This window comes from Lissotriton vulgaris, chromosome 2_2 (assembly GCF_964263255.1).
Source record: "Lissotriton vulgaris chromosome 2_2, aLisVul1.2, whole genome shotgun sequence".
Classification (NCBI taxonomy): Eukaryota; Metazoa; Chordata; class Amphibia; order Caudata; family Salamandridae; genus Lissotriton; species Lissotriton vulgaris.
This window is the reverse complement of record NC_141688.1, coordinates 21,526,584-21,543,870: the sequence shown is the minus strand read 5'-3', so window position 1 is coordinate 21,543,870 and position 17,287 is coordinate 21,526,584. Positions and strand designations below refer to the sequence as shown.

Below are 17,287 nucleotides of genomic sequence, written 5' to 3'. Positions count from 1 at the left end.
CCATCTTCACGTAATCTGACGCCAGAGGATCATGCAGGTGAGACCACATGGTCCTCAGTAATAAGCAGAGAGAGAGCTGTAGTTGCAACTTGTGCCTCGCTGTTAAACTGGAAGTGGTAAGTAGCATGTCTTGTTGATGAATATGGAGCTGGAGACCACATGGGCACCAGTGGGGAGCTTCCACTTTTTCCTTACAAACTCTTTTGCATCTGGAAACATGATGGCCGGATAGGTTCTTTTGGGAATCTTCTGGTAAGCGGTAACTGGGTAATGGTGCATTAGCAGAGAGAAAAATGTACCAGCGTCTAAAGGTTCTTGACTAGGCCTCATACCCCCAAACAGAAGGGTTGTAATTAAACCCCTCACACTGCCAGTAGGAGTATTGTGACTGCCTGCACTATATGCAAAACGTATTAAGAGGTACAGTCCGGCTCGTGGTCCCTCGTCCAAACAAGCCGAGTGTTTTTCAATGGTGCCCAGCCTCTTAATAGAGCCTGCTGAGGATGAAGAGCTTTAGCCATTAGGTGGAAGGGTAAAGGATCCTGGAAACCTCTACTGTACAAAGTAAACCCTATATTAAAGAGAAAAGGATGGATTTTGGGTGACTGATGCTCAGAGGAAAATTGCCTGAGCGTAAGGGAAACAAGTAAAGATGCACCAACTACTGCCCATCTTGAAGACTGAGTGAAGCATTAGGAGAATTTCTGCAGGCCCTGTAATGTAGCCCTATCTCACAAAACCGCTTCAAATGAAGAGGTGTGCTCCAGAGCCAGTGAAGCCCCCCATATAATACGGCAATAAGGACAACAACAAAGAGCCTAGTAATGGCATGAAGGATAAGGGTAAGAGGTTGACATGTCTTCAGGAACAGCATGCACGAAAGCAGTGAGCAGTGAGAGCAGTGAACTGGATAATAAAATCATTCTATCAGGGCAGCAGAATACGTCTATTTCATGACGTTGGCCCTATGAAGAAGTTGAAGAAGCTAGTGGTAGAACGAGGGCCCAGGCCTCTGTCCACTGCCCTGCCCGGTTCAGAGTCATCGTAGGAGAGAAAGGTTCGTGTTCGTCCAGGCAGCGGGTGCCTATGTAAAGAGCCTCAGTTATGATGAGGGTGAAGATGGAGTGGCTGTGGATGGAATAAGTTGATGCTTTTCGGCCCTTCATTGCTTGTTGTGTGGTTGCCTTGTGCACTCTTGCTGAGGTTCTGTTCTTGGCTGTTTGTCCAGATCATCAGTACTTCATTTTGGGGGTTGATTCTTGAGTTTCTATCAAGGCTATTTTCTTGGATCCCTTCCTGGCTGCTGGTTTAGGGACAAGACTGATGGGGGTTGGGGGGGCTGTTAACTAAGCGCACAGCAGGTCCCACAAACAGGAGGTGATGACACGACTGGTATTGAGATTCGGCCACCATGTCAACAGCGTCATCATGTTAAGCTCAAAATAAGACAAAGTGAATTTGTGACAGTCCTCCATCTTTAAAAGATGTCTGCATTTGGTTATCTAGTCACATTAGGCCCTTGCCTCCCGTGGACGACACCACGCTGCCAGTAACAAAACTGCACTTTTTATCAGTCTCTTAAAAGTACTATCCTGTCAGGGTCCTTCTCAAGAGATCAGGCATTCCTGCCAGGCCTAAGCTGGTACTAAATCCCCTTGGGTGTATGTCCCTCTATTTTTGGAATGGTCTGGGATTCGGCGTGTCCCAGATATGGTTGCCACGTGTCCAGTATTTAATGGCATTATCACTGTTTTTATCAATTCAAACGTATTAGAAAACTATCGAAATTGCTGCTGTCTGTCAGGGAGGAAGGGCACAAACAGCCATGCAATGAACGAATGTATAAGAATTTGTATTCTTTCCTATTCAACAAGTAGGTCTAGGCAACTTCAAAATGTGACCAAATGACCCGTATTGGTCTCTGGCAAGCTACTCTCAGCAAGCCAAGATGGTCTATGTGTGGCCCAGACTCAAGGCCTCCCTTTAAGGTCATAGGCTGTGCTCTATGGAGTGAAAACCATCAGATGTAAGTGCTAGAATATGCTGCTGAGATGGCACAGAGAAGCAGCTGAACCGCCGTGTCTTGATACTTACAGCAGCTTCCCCGTCGGAGTGCTGCAGCGCTGAGTAGGGTGAGTGCGTTGGGTGCTCAATGGCAGACTCTCAGCCGAACTCTCCAGTAATTATGTTCATTGTAGATGGTGCTGAGAGCACTCTGAAGTCTGGGTCTCTGTTTGGTGTCCCGCCTCCTCCTTCAGTTCAAAGAGAGACGGCTGGGTTGGGAATGTCCCCTGCATGGCGTGCAGGTCTGTCCCTCTGCATTGAGGGCCAGACTTGGTTATCTGGTATCCCGACTTGATTTTTGATGTCGGGTCGCACTGACCTAGTCCATGACAAGAGTAACTCTTGGACTTTCCCTGTTACCAAGAATGTCTCCTTTAATTGGCAGTGGACTACTCTCCCTGTCATGGGTTTAGTACATGGAGTGGTGGTATTTTGTGAATCCATATTGTGACCAGGCCTTTTTAGTTCTCACCGACTAGACAGGACAATAGAAAAGCCTATTGTGAACCTACAGTGGGCTTAGAGCTTGCCCATTGCTTACCATTGGTTTAGCTTTGTTGACATACTTATTTCGTTGCTTCTTCTTCAATGGTTTGCCTTCCTCTTCCTGTGTCATTCCCTCCCTTGCAGCATACCCTCTTTATGATTCTTTTGGTTGTCTGGCTTGTATCCTTCGACTGCTCCAACTTTTTTCTTTTTAATTTAGCACTCCATGAGAGAGCATGTGTTTCTAGCTATCTCCCTCTTGTGCTGCGGCCCCCTCAAATATTCCCAACCTCCCCTGATGTACATCAGGAACCCATCATGAGTCGCGGTGTGAGATTCCACTTGCTGGACCCATTATGGGACAAACTGGGAAATTATGGATAATTTGTCCCTAGTGATACAACACATTTGAAGCTTTTTGAATTTATATCAATTTCAACACATAAGGCCTGAGGAAAAGGGTATTCCCTCGAAAAAAGTCTTGAGTGTGCTTTTGAATTTAACCTGAGGTTGTGCTATTGGATTAACAGGAATAAAGATAAATTTGATAAAGATAATAATGTTGACTTTTTGTGAAGTACCTCCTTTTGATGAATTTGAATCATAAACGAGTGTGGCTGGTTAAGTTGGAAGGTGCTGGGGTCCAGATCCCTCAAACAGTTTTTTTATTGCAAGTGCAACAGGGGTTGTGCTTGGCCCAGTTTATAGGGCAATACTAGGGTGTACCCCAATAGTTGTGGCCCGGTAGCCACTGCTTGACCATAGTCCTGAAAGGGGTCAGACAGAGATAAAAAAAGTTCACTAAAGATACATCTAGTATTGTAATTTTCTGATGCACAACAATACAGAGAAGCAAATCATGAATAGATTTATCAGATCACTCTATTTCTGCTCTGTGGACGCCCTTACCTGATCGCTGTGTGCTCTTCTGCCCCTGTTTGGCCCCAGGAGGGGGGTTGCTGTTGCTCGGCGCGGTTGCACACATCTTGCAGCGCCGCCACTCCTACTTGTAAATAAGGGGACTACATTGCCCAGAATTCCAGGTGGCGCAAGAACAGCGCATCACAATCCAGCGCCAGGAGGCGCTTAAATTGGATCGCGGGCTCCCCAAGCGCGGGATGCTTCACTCTATTTCTGCCCTGTGGACGCCTTTACCTGATCACTGTGTGCTCTTCTGCCCCTGTTTGGCCCCCTGAGGGGGGCTGCTGTTGCTTGGCGCGGTTGCACACATCTTGCCGCGCCGCCACTCCTACTTGTAAATAGGGGGACTACATTGGAGTGGTGTGGCTCACTGATTAGAGGAGGCAGACCCGAGCGCAGAGGACGGCCCGGGACCAGGGTTCAATTCCCGACGCAGCGGGGGTGTGGACCAGGGTCAGCGGACTCGATAATTCTCACCTCGGTGCCTACTCTAACCAGGGATCACACTCGGCAACTCTGGGCATTAGCTTGCCTCATCTCCACAACGACCCCCCACATACGCCGGGGATGCCTGGTTTCACCTTGGAGATACCCAGTAGGGACCATCTCACAGGGAAAGCCAGGACGGGTTCCCCAGCGGTCTACTGCACAGAGATACTCCTTTGGAAGTCGATTCTATTGCATTACAGACCCACAATTAATTAATTAATTGCCCAGAATTACAGGTGGTGCAGGATCAGCGCGTCACAATCTAGCGCCAGGAGGCGCTTAAATTGGATCGCGGACTCCCGCAGCGCCCGTCGTAGCCTGAAGGAGGCTGGGCCTGGCCACCCCCCGAAAATGTACAGAGTTGCGAGGGGACCATTAACTTTATGTGTAGATTGTTGCATTGAGTTTGGCTGGTAATCTATCGCTGGGTAGTAGACTAGGCGCGCCGACCTATACTCACTATATCAATGGCGGCACGCGCAGGGAAGGGGAGGAGGGCCGCGGCGGGGGGGAACCATAAGCGAACACTTGACCAATTCATTACCAGGGCAACATCGGTACTTACGCCACCTTTCCCTAGAACCAATGTATGTAAGGTGATCTTCTCTAGGGGCTATAATGTCTGTTATCTCCCCAAACCATTTAGAAAGACAAGTTAGTAATATACATACTAATGAGGGAGTTAACAATGAACACGAAGCGGAAAGTTTACTCAACATTTCAGTGCCAAATGAGACTAGCTCATCTGTCTTACCTAATACCCTTGCCCCTGAGTATGTACCTAACAATGTTGTAGCCCATTCAGCCACAAGGTCTTCTGTGAAACATAGTACAAAAATTCAAATGTCAAAGCAAATTATAGGATCAGCTACCACTGCTAAGAGGAAGCGGGGAGGGGGGCCCACAAGGGGAGATGCCCAAAGATAATAAAAACCTCTAAAGTCCCTAACAATACTATAGAAGAGATCGCAACCTCTCAAGTTACTGCTCTGACATCACAGGCATTGTCATCTACACCCTCATTAACGTTTCCAACTACTAAGACGGTCAACTTGACTTGCCCTTCGCTGCAACCACTTGAAGGCTTTATGGTCCAAGTGGAACAGCTGATGAACTCCTTAATTTTACCCCTTTTAGAGAGGACAAAGGTAATTAACGAAGGACTGGGGAGACTTGAGCAGAATACTATAGAGAACTCTGGCACATTAAAAAAGCTGGTCGAGTTTACACTGAGAGACGGCTGAAGTAAATATACGAAAAGTACCTGTAGTTGGAGCAACTTCATTGTCTAACCCGACTGCAACTAATATAACCCCTGTGGTATCTATTAGTAATAACCAGGCTGCTATACCTCTTGAAAGCAGGACAATGGATTTAGTGAGAAGCTGCCGTGGGGCGGGGGAGGAGAGGCAGTTAAATGAGCATGGTACCGTGAGGCAGATCAAGGACAATCCAGTGGTAGTTAAGGAAACTTCCGATGCTACAAAGAAAAAACCTGCTTTAAATTGTATTGATCTGCCACCAGACTCCTTCCCATATGTTCTTGTACTTACTGGGGTTCCTGAAATAAAGAATGACAAAACAGAAACTTACCCAGAATTGAAAAATAAGGTAACCTTTTGGTTAAATAGGAACAGACCCCTCCCAAGTCATATTCATGGGAAAATCTTGTATGCCCGAAGAGTAAGCTGGGTTGGGCAAAGATGCAAGGATATAGCTGGGGATTCTGTCATTGTCAACTTTAGGGATAGACGGGTAGTTGGCTATATTTGTGACCGATTCTATCCACGTGATGGGAGTGGCATTCACACTCATGACCTGAGCTATTTCTATCGTCCAACTCCCCTGGCACTACCTAAGTATAATCCCTTTGGGATACACCGAGTAGGAACTATGGGTAGGCTTAAAAACCATTTCACCATCCCTACTTTTAATCATTTTGATGAGCTACATGGGCTTGGAGGAGTTGATTGACTGAGAGATGAAGGACAGAGTACATTAGCAGCCTTGGACCTGGGGGACGAAGGACTAGTAGATGTGTGTAACAAAGTGATCCTTGAAAAACATCTTAAGGAGCAAGAAAGGCAAAGTTCTAATAATCCGGACTCTATATTGCTTCTAAATAGCATGACAGAGGGCTTAGACTTGGGCATTACCATTATTAATGAGATTATGATTACTGAAATGCCCAATGAAAGAGTTTGTGAGAATAGCCTTGCGCACATAATACCCCAAGTGAAGGCACACGACCCTTACTTCGTGCAGGAAAACCGGAGCAACATAATTGAAGGTGACCCCATAAACAATAGTGACCAATATATTAATATTGAGGTTACACAAGTAACAGAAGCCAACAATACAAGATTAAACGGCAACACACCGGCTACGGGTAGAGAATTTAGTATTAAATTGAGGTCCTGGAATATAGCAGGTATTGGAAAAAACGAAAGTGATCCCACGTGGCAGAAATATATTGATAATTGTGAAATTATATTATTTCAAGAAACCTGGGCTGTGGTAAACCGTTTTAAAGTTAGTGTACCTGCAACAACCGCGAATCGGTTAATCCCCATAGAACTTTAAAAAAAACACTGACGGCTAACACTGAAAGGATCGAATATGTGCAAAATTTTAATTATTTAGGCATTACTTTAGACACTAAACTTGATTGGAAAACCCAAGTAGATAAAAGTAAAACGATCCTCACCCAGAATCTAGTTCCGATAGCGAGGCGACACAAGAGAAGTTACTCGAAAGCTGTCTCCCCAGCATTAGAGCTGTTTAAATACAAAGCCCGATCGGCTTCTCTTTAAGGGGGCCGAATTATGGGGCTATGCAGCCAAACATGCCTTTATGACACAAGAGAACATCTTTTTTAGGAAAATACTAGCAATTCCACGGCGTACACCTTTACTCCCACTCATAATGGACCTGGATATTCATCGTACTGATGACCCTGTGGTTTTACGACCCCTGTTGTATTGGGTCCGCGTGTGGTCAACAGACAAACTAGAAGATTACAGAGACGCCCTAAAAGAAATTTTAAAAATAAAAAACACCACTAAGCTGGTATGGTTGAACCATATCGAAGATTGGTTTGCTAAGCTGTGGCTAAGTCACTACTGGGCTGATCCTGAGGCCCTTACTTTGAGTTGTAAAAAGCTGTTAAAAGAAAGATACTGGGTGTTTGTCCTAAACTCAAATTTACATAACCCGGACTTGGGGACTCTAACTCTTAAGTATCTTGGAATGAAGACAGAGAGTAGATTCGAATCCTTTATGGATGAGATCTTACCAAGCCTAGCAAAATCGCTGTATTTAAAGTTCTGTTATGGAATACTACAAATTAAAGCAAACACTGCGAGATGGGTATGCAATGAGGGTAATGCAGGGAAGGACGACCTGGTTAGATGTGAATTGTGTAGTACTGGCGCTAAAGAGGACGAAGCACATGTACTCTTCTTCTGTTCTGCTTACATACACTTAAGGAAAAAAATTGATAAAACATATTTGCCGTCTCTTGGGTTTTAGACGCTTTAGTGAGGTGGAAAGAATTCTCAGAATTGAAACAACCCAATCTGTTGTTTTTAGTATAAGCAGATATCTCTTTTCTGTGGAGATAGTACGAAGGAGACGGGGTTTCAAGCTCTAATGTCACTTGATTAGACTTTTAGTTAAATTTCTATAATTACTAGAGGTGGGACGGGGAACCATGAGTATATGTCAGTACTGCCTACTTATAAAGTATGGTTTAATGAAATATGAATTGTAATGCCATCATTGTATTATCTTGGATGTATGGTCTATATTTTTTAGATTTAAAAAATGTATCTATTGTTCTATTATCGCAAGTGCCTATGACTGGTATTCAATTGGCATAAATGAATTGTGGGAAAAATGGGGGTGGAACTGGAAATTGGTTTCTGTTTTTATACTCTATGTACATCTTTTATGGTTTTTGTTTTAACCAAAATAAAAATATTTGACTTGACTTGACTTGACTGTCATTGGGACATCTCATTTCCATTCTGGGAACTTAAACAGTCAGTGCATTCTGGGACATGCAGTCTGGGTTGACTTCAATTGGATCATATGGATTAATTAATCTTGAAGCATTTGGAAGCAACTACTTGTAATACGAGAGGAAAGGTTGGAATAGGTGTGTCCTTGTGACGTAGAGTCATCTGCAAATCCTATCCCGGATCATAAACATGAGTTATATCTGCTCTGTGGTCGTCTGTAGGTTTGGGTCTGTGTGTACTAAGAGATATGTGCTTTATCTGTGCATGTGATATTTCTGCCTCTGTTTTATCCATGTAGGTGAATTATCCAGCCTCGTGTCTGTCATTTCCGATGAAATGCTGTGCGTACCAGCGGTAAAGATCCTGAACAGAGTTTCTGCTCCTGGCGCATTTGCATGTGCAATAAACCTGCCTCAGTGTACCAGCCTAAATGTTCATGTGTTTGATTTTGTCACCTGCCTGTATTGCTGAAAATAGTAATTGGGGACATCGAGATATCAAAGGTAGTATCACCGAGCTCACCAGATACTTTGCAGAAATAATAAACTGATCAGGATTGAGCATTCCTTCTTTAATTACTTCCTTAAAGTCCCCTGTGTTCCCCTGAAGTAAAGCTACACACATTCTCTATGGAATCCCTCAGGGATCTGTTCTATCTTCCCAGTAGACTGGAATTTGCCCCGCTCATGGATGTGGCTGCAGTTGACACACTTCCCTGCCCTGGGAGTCTAGTATAATGCTCTTTTTACAGGTTAAGCATTGCAGTTTTTCTTTGCAGCCACGACTACCAAGTATTGGGGAAGCTTTTTGCCTCAGAAAAAGGGTCAGATGATGCAGCCTTGTACTGTTTCTCCTGTCTTCTTTACACTGCTATGATGGAAAAAAGGAGTGAGAATGGTGTGTGTTGTCTACTCCGGCAAGCTACCAACGGTCATGTCTCAAAAATGATAAAGGTTTTAACCAGGGAGCAATCTCTGCAATGCTACCTCCAGAATATCTATTTCTTCAGATTTTGTGTTTGCTCAGCATCCGTACTCGGCGCACTACATTCACATGTCCCTTTCTTGAAGATCAGTCTCTTCCACATCATATTCCCAGGCCCTGTTCCTCACTCTCTGGGAGAACCCACTCCTGCCATTCCCTTGGCGGTCCATGTCCGCCAACTTACTTGCCACCACCTCCTCCCAGGTCCTTGAAATAGTCTGTCAGATTTCCTCACTCCTGTTTCCCCATTTGTTAATCTTCCATTCCACTCCCAGGATTGCCTCACCTCTCCTCGGCTCTTCGATTCGGGCTTTTCCTCACCGAACTCAGAGGGCTTCCATCAGACCCAGTGGGTTGAGTCAATCTGGGCGCATGGCTTGGCCAGGGTCGGATTCCTGACTGTGCCTGTTGAGTACTTGACACCCAAGTTCCTAGATTTGACTGGGTCTGACTAGGCCTCAATGCGTTCTGAGCCCGGGAATCCTGCCGCCAGACGAGAACTCAGTTTATCAATGCTTCGTTTCTTATATTGAGACTACCATACGGCCCTGACTATTTCAATATACTCAGGGTTATCTTCGCTGTCTCTTTCAGAAAGAGCTTCCAATTTGGTATTATACATACACACTAACCTGGGGGTCTCCATTCAGGTTGCCCGGTGACTCAGTTACTGCATCACATCGACTGACGTATATAAGGACTTTATATCTGTTTTTAGCAAAATTAATGTTTTAAAGATCCCTTGACTTTTCAGAAATCTTGTGTCCTTCAATTTATCAACAAGTAATCTATTTACTTTGGGTCAAAAAATATCCATTTTGGTTCCCATTCGCATACCTATCTAGGTTCTCTGTGGCTGTCCTGAAGAAGGCGCTCACAAGCCGAAACGTGCGTAGACCAAAAAAGAACTTGTCCACCATCTAGCCACTATGTCTTAATAAGAAAGAATTTGTTTATGTTTATATGTTATTGTGTTGTATGTTTGAATTTTTCGTAGTGAATTGGTTCATATTTGTTAGTATAAATGTATCTCATGTTTCTTTAATATGTCGTTAAATACAGTATGTCTCAGTATCTTGGATTAAATAGTTTTTATTATGAATTTATTAGAATAAAATAAAGATTTTAAAATAAATGTTTAGTACACTGAGTTTGCACATATATCAATGAGCCTGTCATAGGTCGCTTGATGACCAGTAAATTGCCTAGGTTTTTTGCCTCTTTAGGCCTCACTGTGTCACATGGATAAGACAATGGACATGTAAAGGGACTGGCAGCATGTGCTCTATGGTGCTAGCATGACATCCATTTGTTAGAGGTCGAGGGAGACAGTTTGCTGAGGCAAGTCAATGGCCTTTCTGAAGGTAGATGTGCTTGTAGATTGGTGATGACTGTAAACTGAATTTGCCTCTATCTTAATCTGAACTAGTTTTTTTATACCAGTATATTAAAAATCCAATTGCTTTTAACTATATGTTACCTTATCGAACAGCTAATTTAGTTTTGTTAATGTCGGACTTTTTGTTCTATGAACAATGATCATTTTAATATGAGAGGAACATTTGTGATGTACATAATATTTGATGCATTATCGCTTGTTTCTTTTGAGATTAACCGCACTTTTGAAGTCTCAGCTAAACAGCGCATGCTCGTGTTCTTCGAGAGATGTTGTCTACTGTCAGTGGGCTTGGACGACGCCCATTACTTACCAGTGGATGGCTTCAAAGCCACTCCTACCTGCAGTTTTTTTCCCTCATTTTTCATGTTTAAATTGAAAATAAAATATCGTTTATATATTCATTGTAATAACTCCTGGGCAATATTAACTTTTCTCCCATAGTATTGTTTAGTTATTTTCCCGTTGGGACCGTTTTTCTAGTAACATAATTACAATCCAGCAAATTCCACTCAACATATTTCCACTCCACTCAATGTTGCATGATCCCACTTCACATAATACCATTCCACACAACATAATTCCACTCTACTCCAGTCCACATAATTACACACCATGCAACACAATTCAACTCCAGATGATTCCACTACATGCAACACAATTCCACTACACATAATTCCACTCCGCGCAACGCGCCACATAATTACATTCCACATATATCCATTCAGTTCCAAAACACATAATTCCACTCTGCACCATGCCACATAGGTGCACTGCACATGATTCAACTCCACACCACATACATCCACTCTATTCCATAACTCCGCATCATACCAATAATTCCTATCCACAATATTACACTCCACAATATTCAACTCTGCTCCATGCCATATATTCCACTCTTCATAATTGCACTTACCACCACACAATTCCACACAAAATAATTCAACTCCACAAAATTCCACTCAACGCCACGCACATCAATGCTGCACATTTGCATGCCACATAATAACACAACACATAATTCTACTACACAACACACATTTTTACTCCACAGCACATAATTCCCATCTACAACACATAACTCAACTCCACAACACATAATTCCAATCCATGACACTCCACACCTCAATGTCACTCCACATAATTCCACTCCAGGCCACATAATTACAATCCATATAATTTCACTCCACACCATACAACATATTCACACTCAACATAATTCCATTCTGTTGCATGAAACACAATTTGACACCACACAATCCCATGGTACACAATTCCACACAACACAATTCGACACCACACCACTTAATTCCACCCACACCACATAATTTCACTCCACCAAAACAAAAAGAAAAGGATGAGCCGATAGTCTAGAAAGCACACCTTATTGGCTTTGCCAACGCTTGTTTATACTCCTTATTATTATGTTATTCTTTTGTTTTTATCTGTATTGTCAGAGCCTGTTGTAAACAGTGCCATATTCTGCTTCTGAACGCATCCAGCCTGCCCCTTCGTTCCAGGGCATTGCAGTGATGTTGAGTAATGTGCTGCCCTCTGTCACTGCAGTTGCAGCCCTATCTTCGGGCACCCTGCAGTCATCACCTGCTGGCAGGTGGCCTGGTTGCTGCCAGATGAACTTTAGTGTCACTGTTGCCACCGGAGGGAATTTATCGCACCTACTTCGTCGATCAACAAGTCACAACCAGCTCCACTCCACAGAAAACACCCCTCAGCATTTAATCATCAATTTGTGATGTGGAGGCTGCCTGACAAGGACCTGCGGCTCGGCGCTTTACATAAACAACCGCGGAGATTCTATAGGCCAAGTGCCCGGATCCTACTTGCCTAGAGTAGTATCTTTATTTAAGTGGGCCGGGTCTCAAGGGGTCTGAGCACCGGCAGTTTTTTAAAGGGGGCTTCGAAACGGGTCTCTATCGGGCTCTGTTTTGAGCCCTGGCACAGGTGGTCTGTTTTTTTTCCGGACTGCAGTGACAGCAGTTTGCTGTCACTGCAGGCCAGAAAAAATTGCCAGGGAGCAAAACAGCCTGATACAGACCAGTTTCGAGACAACAAGCACATTGATGTGCGCTTCTCACACTGCTCACTTCTCACTAGTGGAGAAGTTATGGCATAACGTCATGCCAGGTGAGCGTTGTAGGGGAAGGGAAATCCTTTAAAGAGTCAATTTCTTTCTGGATTTCCCTTCTCTTTCTGAAACGCAAGAGCAACAACATTGTGCTGGGTCACCAGGGCTTTAATTGGAAGCGTTTTCAATGTTATATGTAACAAGCCATCAGGGGCGCAACTAGGTCTTAATTTCGGGGGGGCTAACATGGCAGATGAAGGGGCGTGGCTAATGTAAATCAATGGGGCGGAGCTAAAATGGCAAATAATCAGGATCGGTTAATGCTCAGGTCAAGCTGAGAAAAAAATGTGGTGAATTCTGCATTTGAAACTGGACAACAATTAAAGCACACATTTTTGTTAGTTTGATGCATTGCCCCCCAAAACCCATACTCACCCTGAATCGTAAAATTACCCCTGGCACACCAAAACACATCCCCACGCTGAACCCTAAAATTAACCCCCTCACACCCTAAAACCCATGCCTGCCCTGAAATCTATAATAACCCCTGGCACCCCAAAACCAATACCCATCCTATCCCTAAAATTATCCCTCCCCGGCACCCCAAAATCCATACCCACCCCACACCCTAAAATTACCCCCTGGCACCCCAAAACCCAATACCACCCTGAACCCTAAAATCACCCCCCTGGAGCCCCAAAACCCATACCCGCCCTGAAGCTTAAATTACCCCTGGCACCCCAGAAACCATACCCATGCTGAACCATAAATTCCCCCTTGCCCCCCAAAACCCAAACCCACCCTGAACCTTAAAATTACCCCAGGCACCCCAAAACCCATACCCATGCTGAACCATAAATTCCCATCTGGCACCCCATAACCCATACCCACCCTGAACCCTAAACTTGCCCCTGACACCCCAAAACCCACACCTGCCCTGAAACCTAAAATTACCCCTGGCACACCAAAACACATACCCACGCTGAACCCTAAAATTAATCCCATGGCACCCCAAAACCCACACCCACCCTGTACCTTAAAATTACCCCTGGCACCCCAAACCCCATACCCATGCTGAACCATAAATTCCCCCCCGGCACCTCATAACCCATACCCACCCTGAACCATAAATTCCCCGCTGGCACCCCATAACCCATACCCACCCTGAACCCTAAAATTGCCCCTGACACACCAAAACCCACACCTGCCCTGAAACCTAAAATTACCCCTGGCACACCAAAACACATACCCACGCTGAACCCTAAAATGTCCTCTGGCACCCCATACCCACCCTGAACCCTAAAATAGCCCCCTGACATCCGAAAACCCACACCTGCCCTGAAACCTAAAATTACCCCTGGCACACCAAAACACATACCCACGCTGAACCCTAAAATGTCCCCTGGCACCCCATACCCACCCTGAACCCTAAAATAGCCCCCTGACATCCGAAAACCCACACCTGCCCTAAACCCTAAAATTACCCCTGGCACCCCAAAACCCATACCCATGCTGAACCATAAATTCCCCCGGCACCCCATAACCCATACCCACCCTGAACCATAAATTCCCCCCTGGCACCCCATAACCCATACCCACCCTGAACTCTAAAATTACCCACTAGCACCCCAAAAAAAATGAACACTACAAACTTACACTACATTTGCATATTTGGAGGGGACTGTCCTCTTTGACGTTTCTATGTATGTAAGTCAAGAACAACATTCACAGTAACCTTGATATGCAGGCAGTAGGTAATGCTGTGCTGAAAAATGCATTAAAGTTACTGGAACTTACACAAAAAACTGCTGCCTGTTCTTCTGATACTATACTTTGGAGTCTGGCTGATCAGCAGCACTGTGTCCTGGCATCCAGCCCCTCCCGAAGGTCTCACTGTGTAAATCAATGTGGGTCAAATGCACAGACAGCAGGGGGAAAGGGATGGCCAGTGCAGGTGAAGCTTTTCCTTTGTAAATTAATTCCTGCTGGCGTCATAGCCAAGGGTTTGCTGTCTGTGCAATTGTATGGAATACACATCTATACAAGTGCACAGACAGCACACCCTGGGCTAAGATGCCAGCAGAAATTCCTTTACAAAGGAAAAGCATCACCTTAACTGGCCATGCCTTCCCCCTGCTGTGCACATCTTCACACCCCATGCTCACAACCCATCAAGTGCTTAGGTGAAATCCCTGCCTTCAGGCAAGGATTTCACCTCTGTGCCACTCTAAAGTAAACACAAGAGGTCAGGGCAGGGGGGTTCACTCGCTGAAACTTTTCAGAGGCTTGCTGTCTGGCTCGGGCTGCTGGGCCTCTCAGAAATCATTAAAACAATCACATTCTCGGTTCGGATGCGCAGCCTTCTTGCACCATTTCAGTGCGTGTGATCTTAGCCCGGGCAGAGGAGGCGACGGGGGGGGGGTGAGCGGGGGGCTGAAGCCCGGTGAGCCCAATGGGTGTTGCGCGCCTGCAAGCCATAGTTGCTGCTTTTTTATCTCAACTAACAACCATTGACAAAGCCAATAGTCCTGACCTGTTGTAGGTGTGATGTTACTTGTTATCTCACATATCTGGATGCAGTGACAGAAACAGCAAAATACAAGTCGGGCGGCACACTATTCTAAACACAGATTTTTAGCGTAAGTGTTTTAAAGCCGCGCCCCTAATTACTCTGGCCACGCCCCTTTGAGAGACCCCCAGTTTTTTCATCCCACTTAAAGCCCTGCCTAGCATACCTTGCGTTACAGATGCTCGTCATAAACGTCTACAATTTATTTACATTGATTTTGGAGGTGTAGTTTCTTTACCTTGCCGGTTTATTTACCTGTTTAGTAATAATAATGACAGGCCATTTTAGTGCATGTCATAAACACAAGTAGGCTGATATCACTGCAGACCATCAGAAGTGGTGATGAGTGGCCCCGTCAAAGATGGACGCTGAACCACACGTCATTCCGCCTTGAGGGACTATGTTGTTTTTTCACAACTTCTTTAAGCCCCTGCCTCTCCACTCTGCCTTTGACTGGAATAATTAGCCCCCCCCCCCGAAATTTTTATCAGCCGCACCCGAAATGTGGCTCTAGTTGCGCCTCTGGTCTAACCAACCCGTAGTCACTAGGGAGCACCTCTCTATCAACTAAGAGTGCCGATGTAACGAAGAAATGGGTCCCGTGGGCATCAGTTCTGTTCCATTAGTCTATCCAACCTCTAGTCGCTATAGAGCACCTATATATCAACCAAGAGCGCGTATGAAAAGAAAAAATGGCTCCAGTAGAACACCACGGTGGTGCATCAGTACTGTTCCATTAGTCCAGCCAACCCCGATCGCTAGGGAGCCAGAGAGCACCTCTACATCAACCAAGAGAGTGTGGATGTAAAGGAGAAAGGGGTTTTTGTGATAGTCTTAAAGCCAGTAATGGTGCAAGGGTGCATGCAGACCTAGACAAAGTGACATTTTGACTTTGCAGACCTCATTACCCAGATGGAAGGCAACATTCACTGTTTTTCTGGGCAATCTGGCACCCCTCTTCCAATGGTGTCATAGATGGCTGTCTGGTTTGGCCAATCCTATGGAAAACAAATGTACCAGGGCAATCCACTACTCCCATGAGAGCTTGGGTAATAGTATCAACTGAGGTAAAAGGCCTCCCTTCATTCCCTCATTGGGGTTTTACCTCAGTTGATCTTGCTATAGAAAAAGTCCTACTCAAATACATGAGAGGCCATCACGAAAGGCATATATTTTCCTGCTGTCTTCATCTTCCAACTACTTGACCCACTGCCAAGTCCATTAAAGAGGACTTCACACTATTGCAGTTTATTTGAGCATTGATGACAGAAGAGCAACCTACCAGTATGATTGATTTGTCTCAAAGCCCTAACATACATAGCGTTCACACCTGGAGGCCATCGATACCAGGGGACCAATTCTCAAAGCTAGTTGCGCATGTAAATTTGACTTGCATACACAAAAGGCTTCTTTTGCGTGTGCATTATGACCTTTCCTATTCAAAAAAGGTCATTTTGTGCACCTAAAAGGATTTACTTGGGTTCACTAAGATGTGCCTGTGAGTAAGTCCCTGTTGGTAGGTAGCAATGGGCATTTCATGGCTGGAAGCCCCACAAACATTCACCAACTCTCTCCCTTCCTGCTCTGGAATTAGGCAGGAGTAAATACCTTTCCAAAGCAGGAAGGACAAGGACCCCACCCGCCCCTAAAATTTATGTACAGTACAGAAATCATTTTAGACCCTACTCATTTGTTGTAATTTTGCGCTTACCCTCCGGCCCATGACATAATGGGCTTAATCAGAAATATCCCAGACTGCACCTCGGCGTTTCGGAGGATTTCATTTAAGGATTCTGACAGCAGGCGTCGACTCTCGGAGCTGTGGCGCCTTGCTTCTTTCCAGCGATGAAGTGACTGTCACAAACAAGGAAAGAACATCTTGAGATATGATGAGCTGGACTTGCCAACTATCCTTTAAGTCTCGGCCTTGTTTCACAACAAAAATGATCGAGAAACTTTGCTAGATTTCCAAGTCTGTAACAGTGATTTTTTATGATTTTGTTTCACTCTAGTCTGTGTATTTGATGTCCACTGAACCCCAAGACTACTGTGAAGATTCATTCATGAGAGTAAAGTGGCTACTCTAGACATCATGTGCCCTCTCATGTGGGAACCCACTGCTACAGGCACCTTAAGATTTTATTGTGGTTATCTACCTTATACTGCAATTCCCATATATACAACATTGTGCCACCTCACTCTGGTGTGAGACTGGAGTCTCAACCCCAAACCTGTCCCAGTCCAACTGGATTCCTTCCACACGTCAC

General features: G+C 44.8%; 1 protein-coding gene across 1 annotated transcript in view; it reads right to left on the bottom strand.

The window, feature by feature from the left end:
* Positions 1-17,287, bottom strand: part of LOC147728953 (uncharacterized) — a 291,189-nt gene that overhangs the window by 38,592 nt on the left and 235,310 nt on the right. Inside the window, exon 23 of the mRNA XM_086959204.1 lies at positions 16,732-16,874. Within this exon, the coding sequence (XP_086815330.1) occupies positions 16,732-16,874 (143 nt within the window). The remainder of the gene's footprint in view (positions 1-16,731; positions 16,875-17,287) is intronic.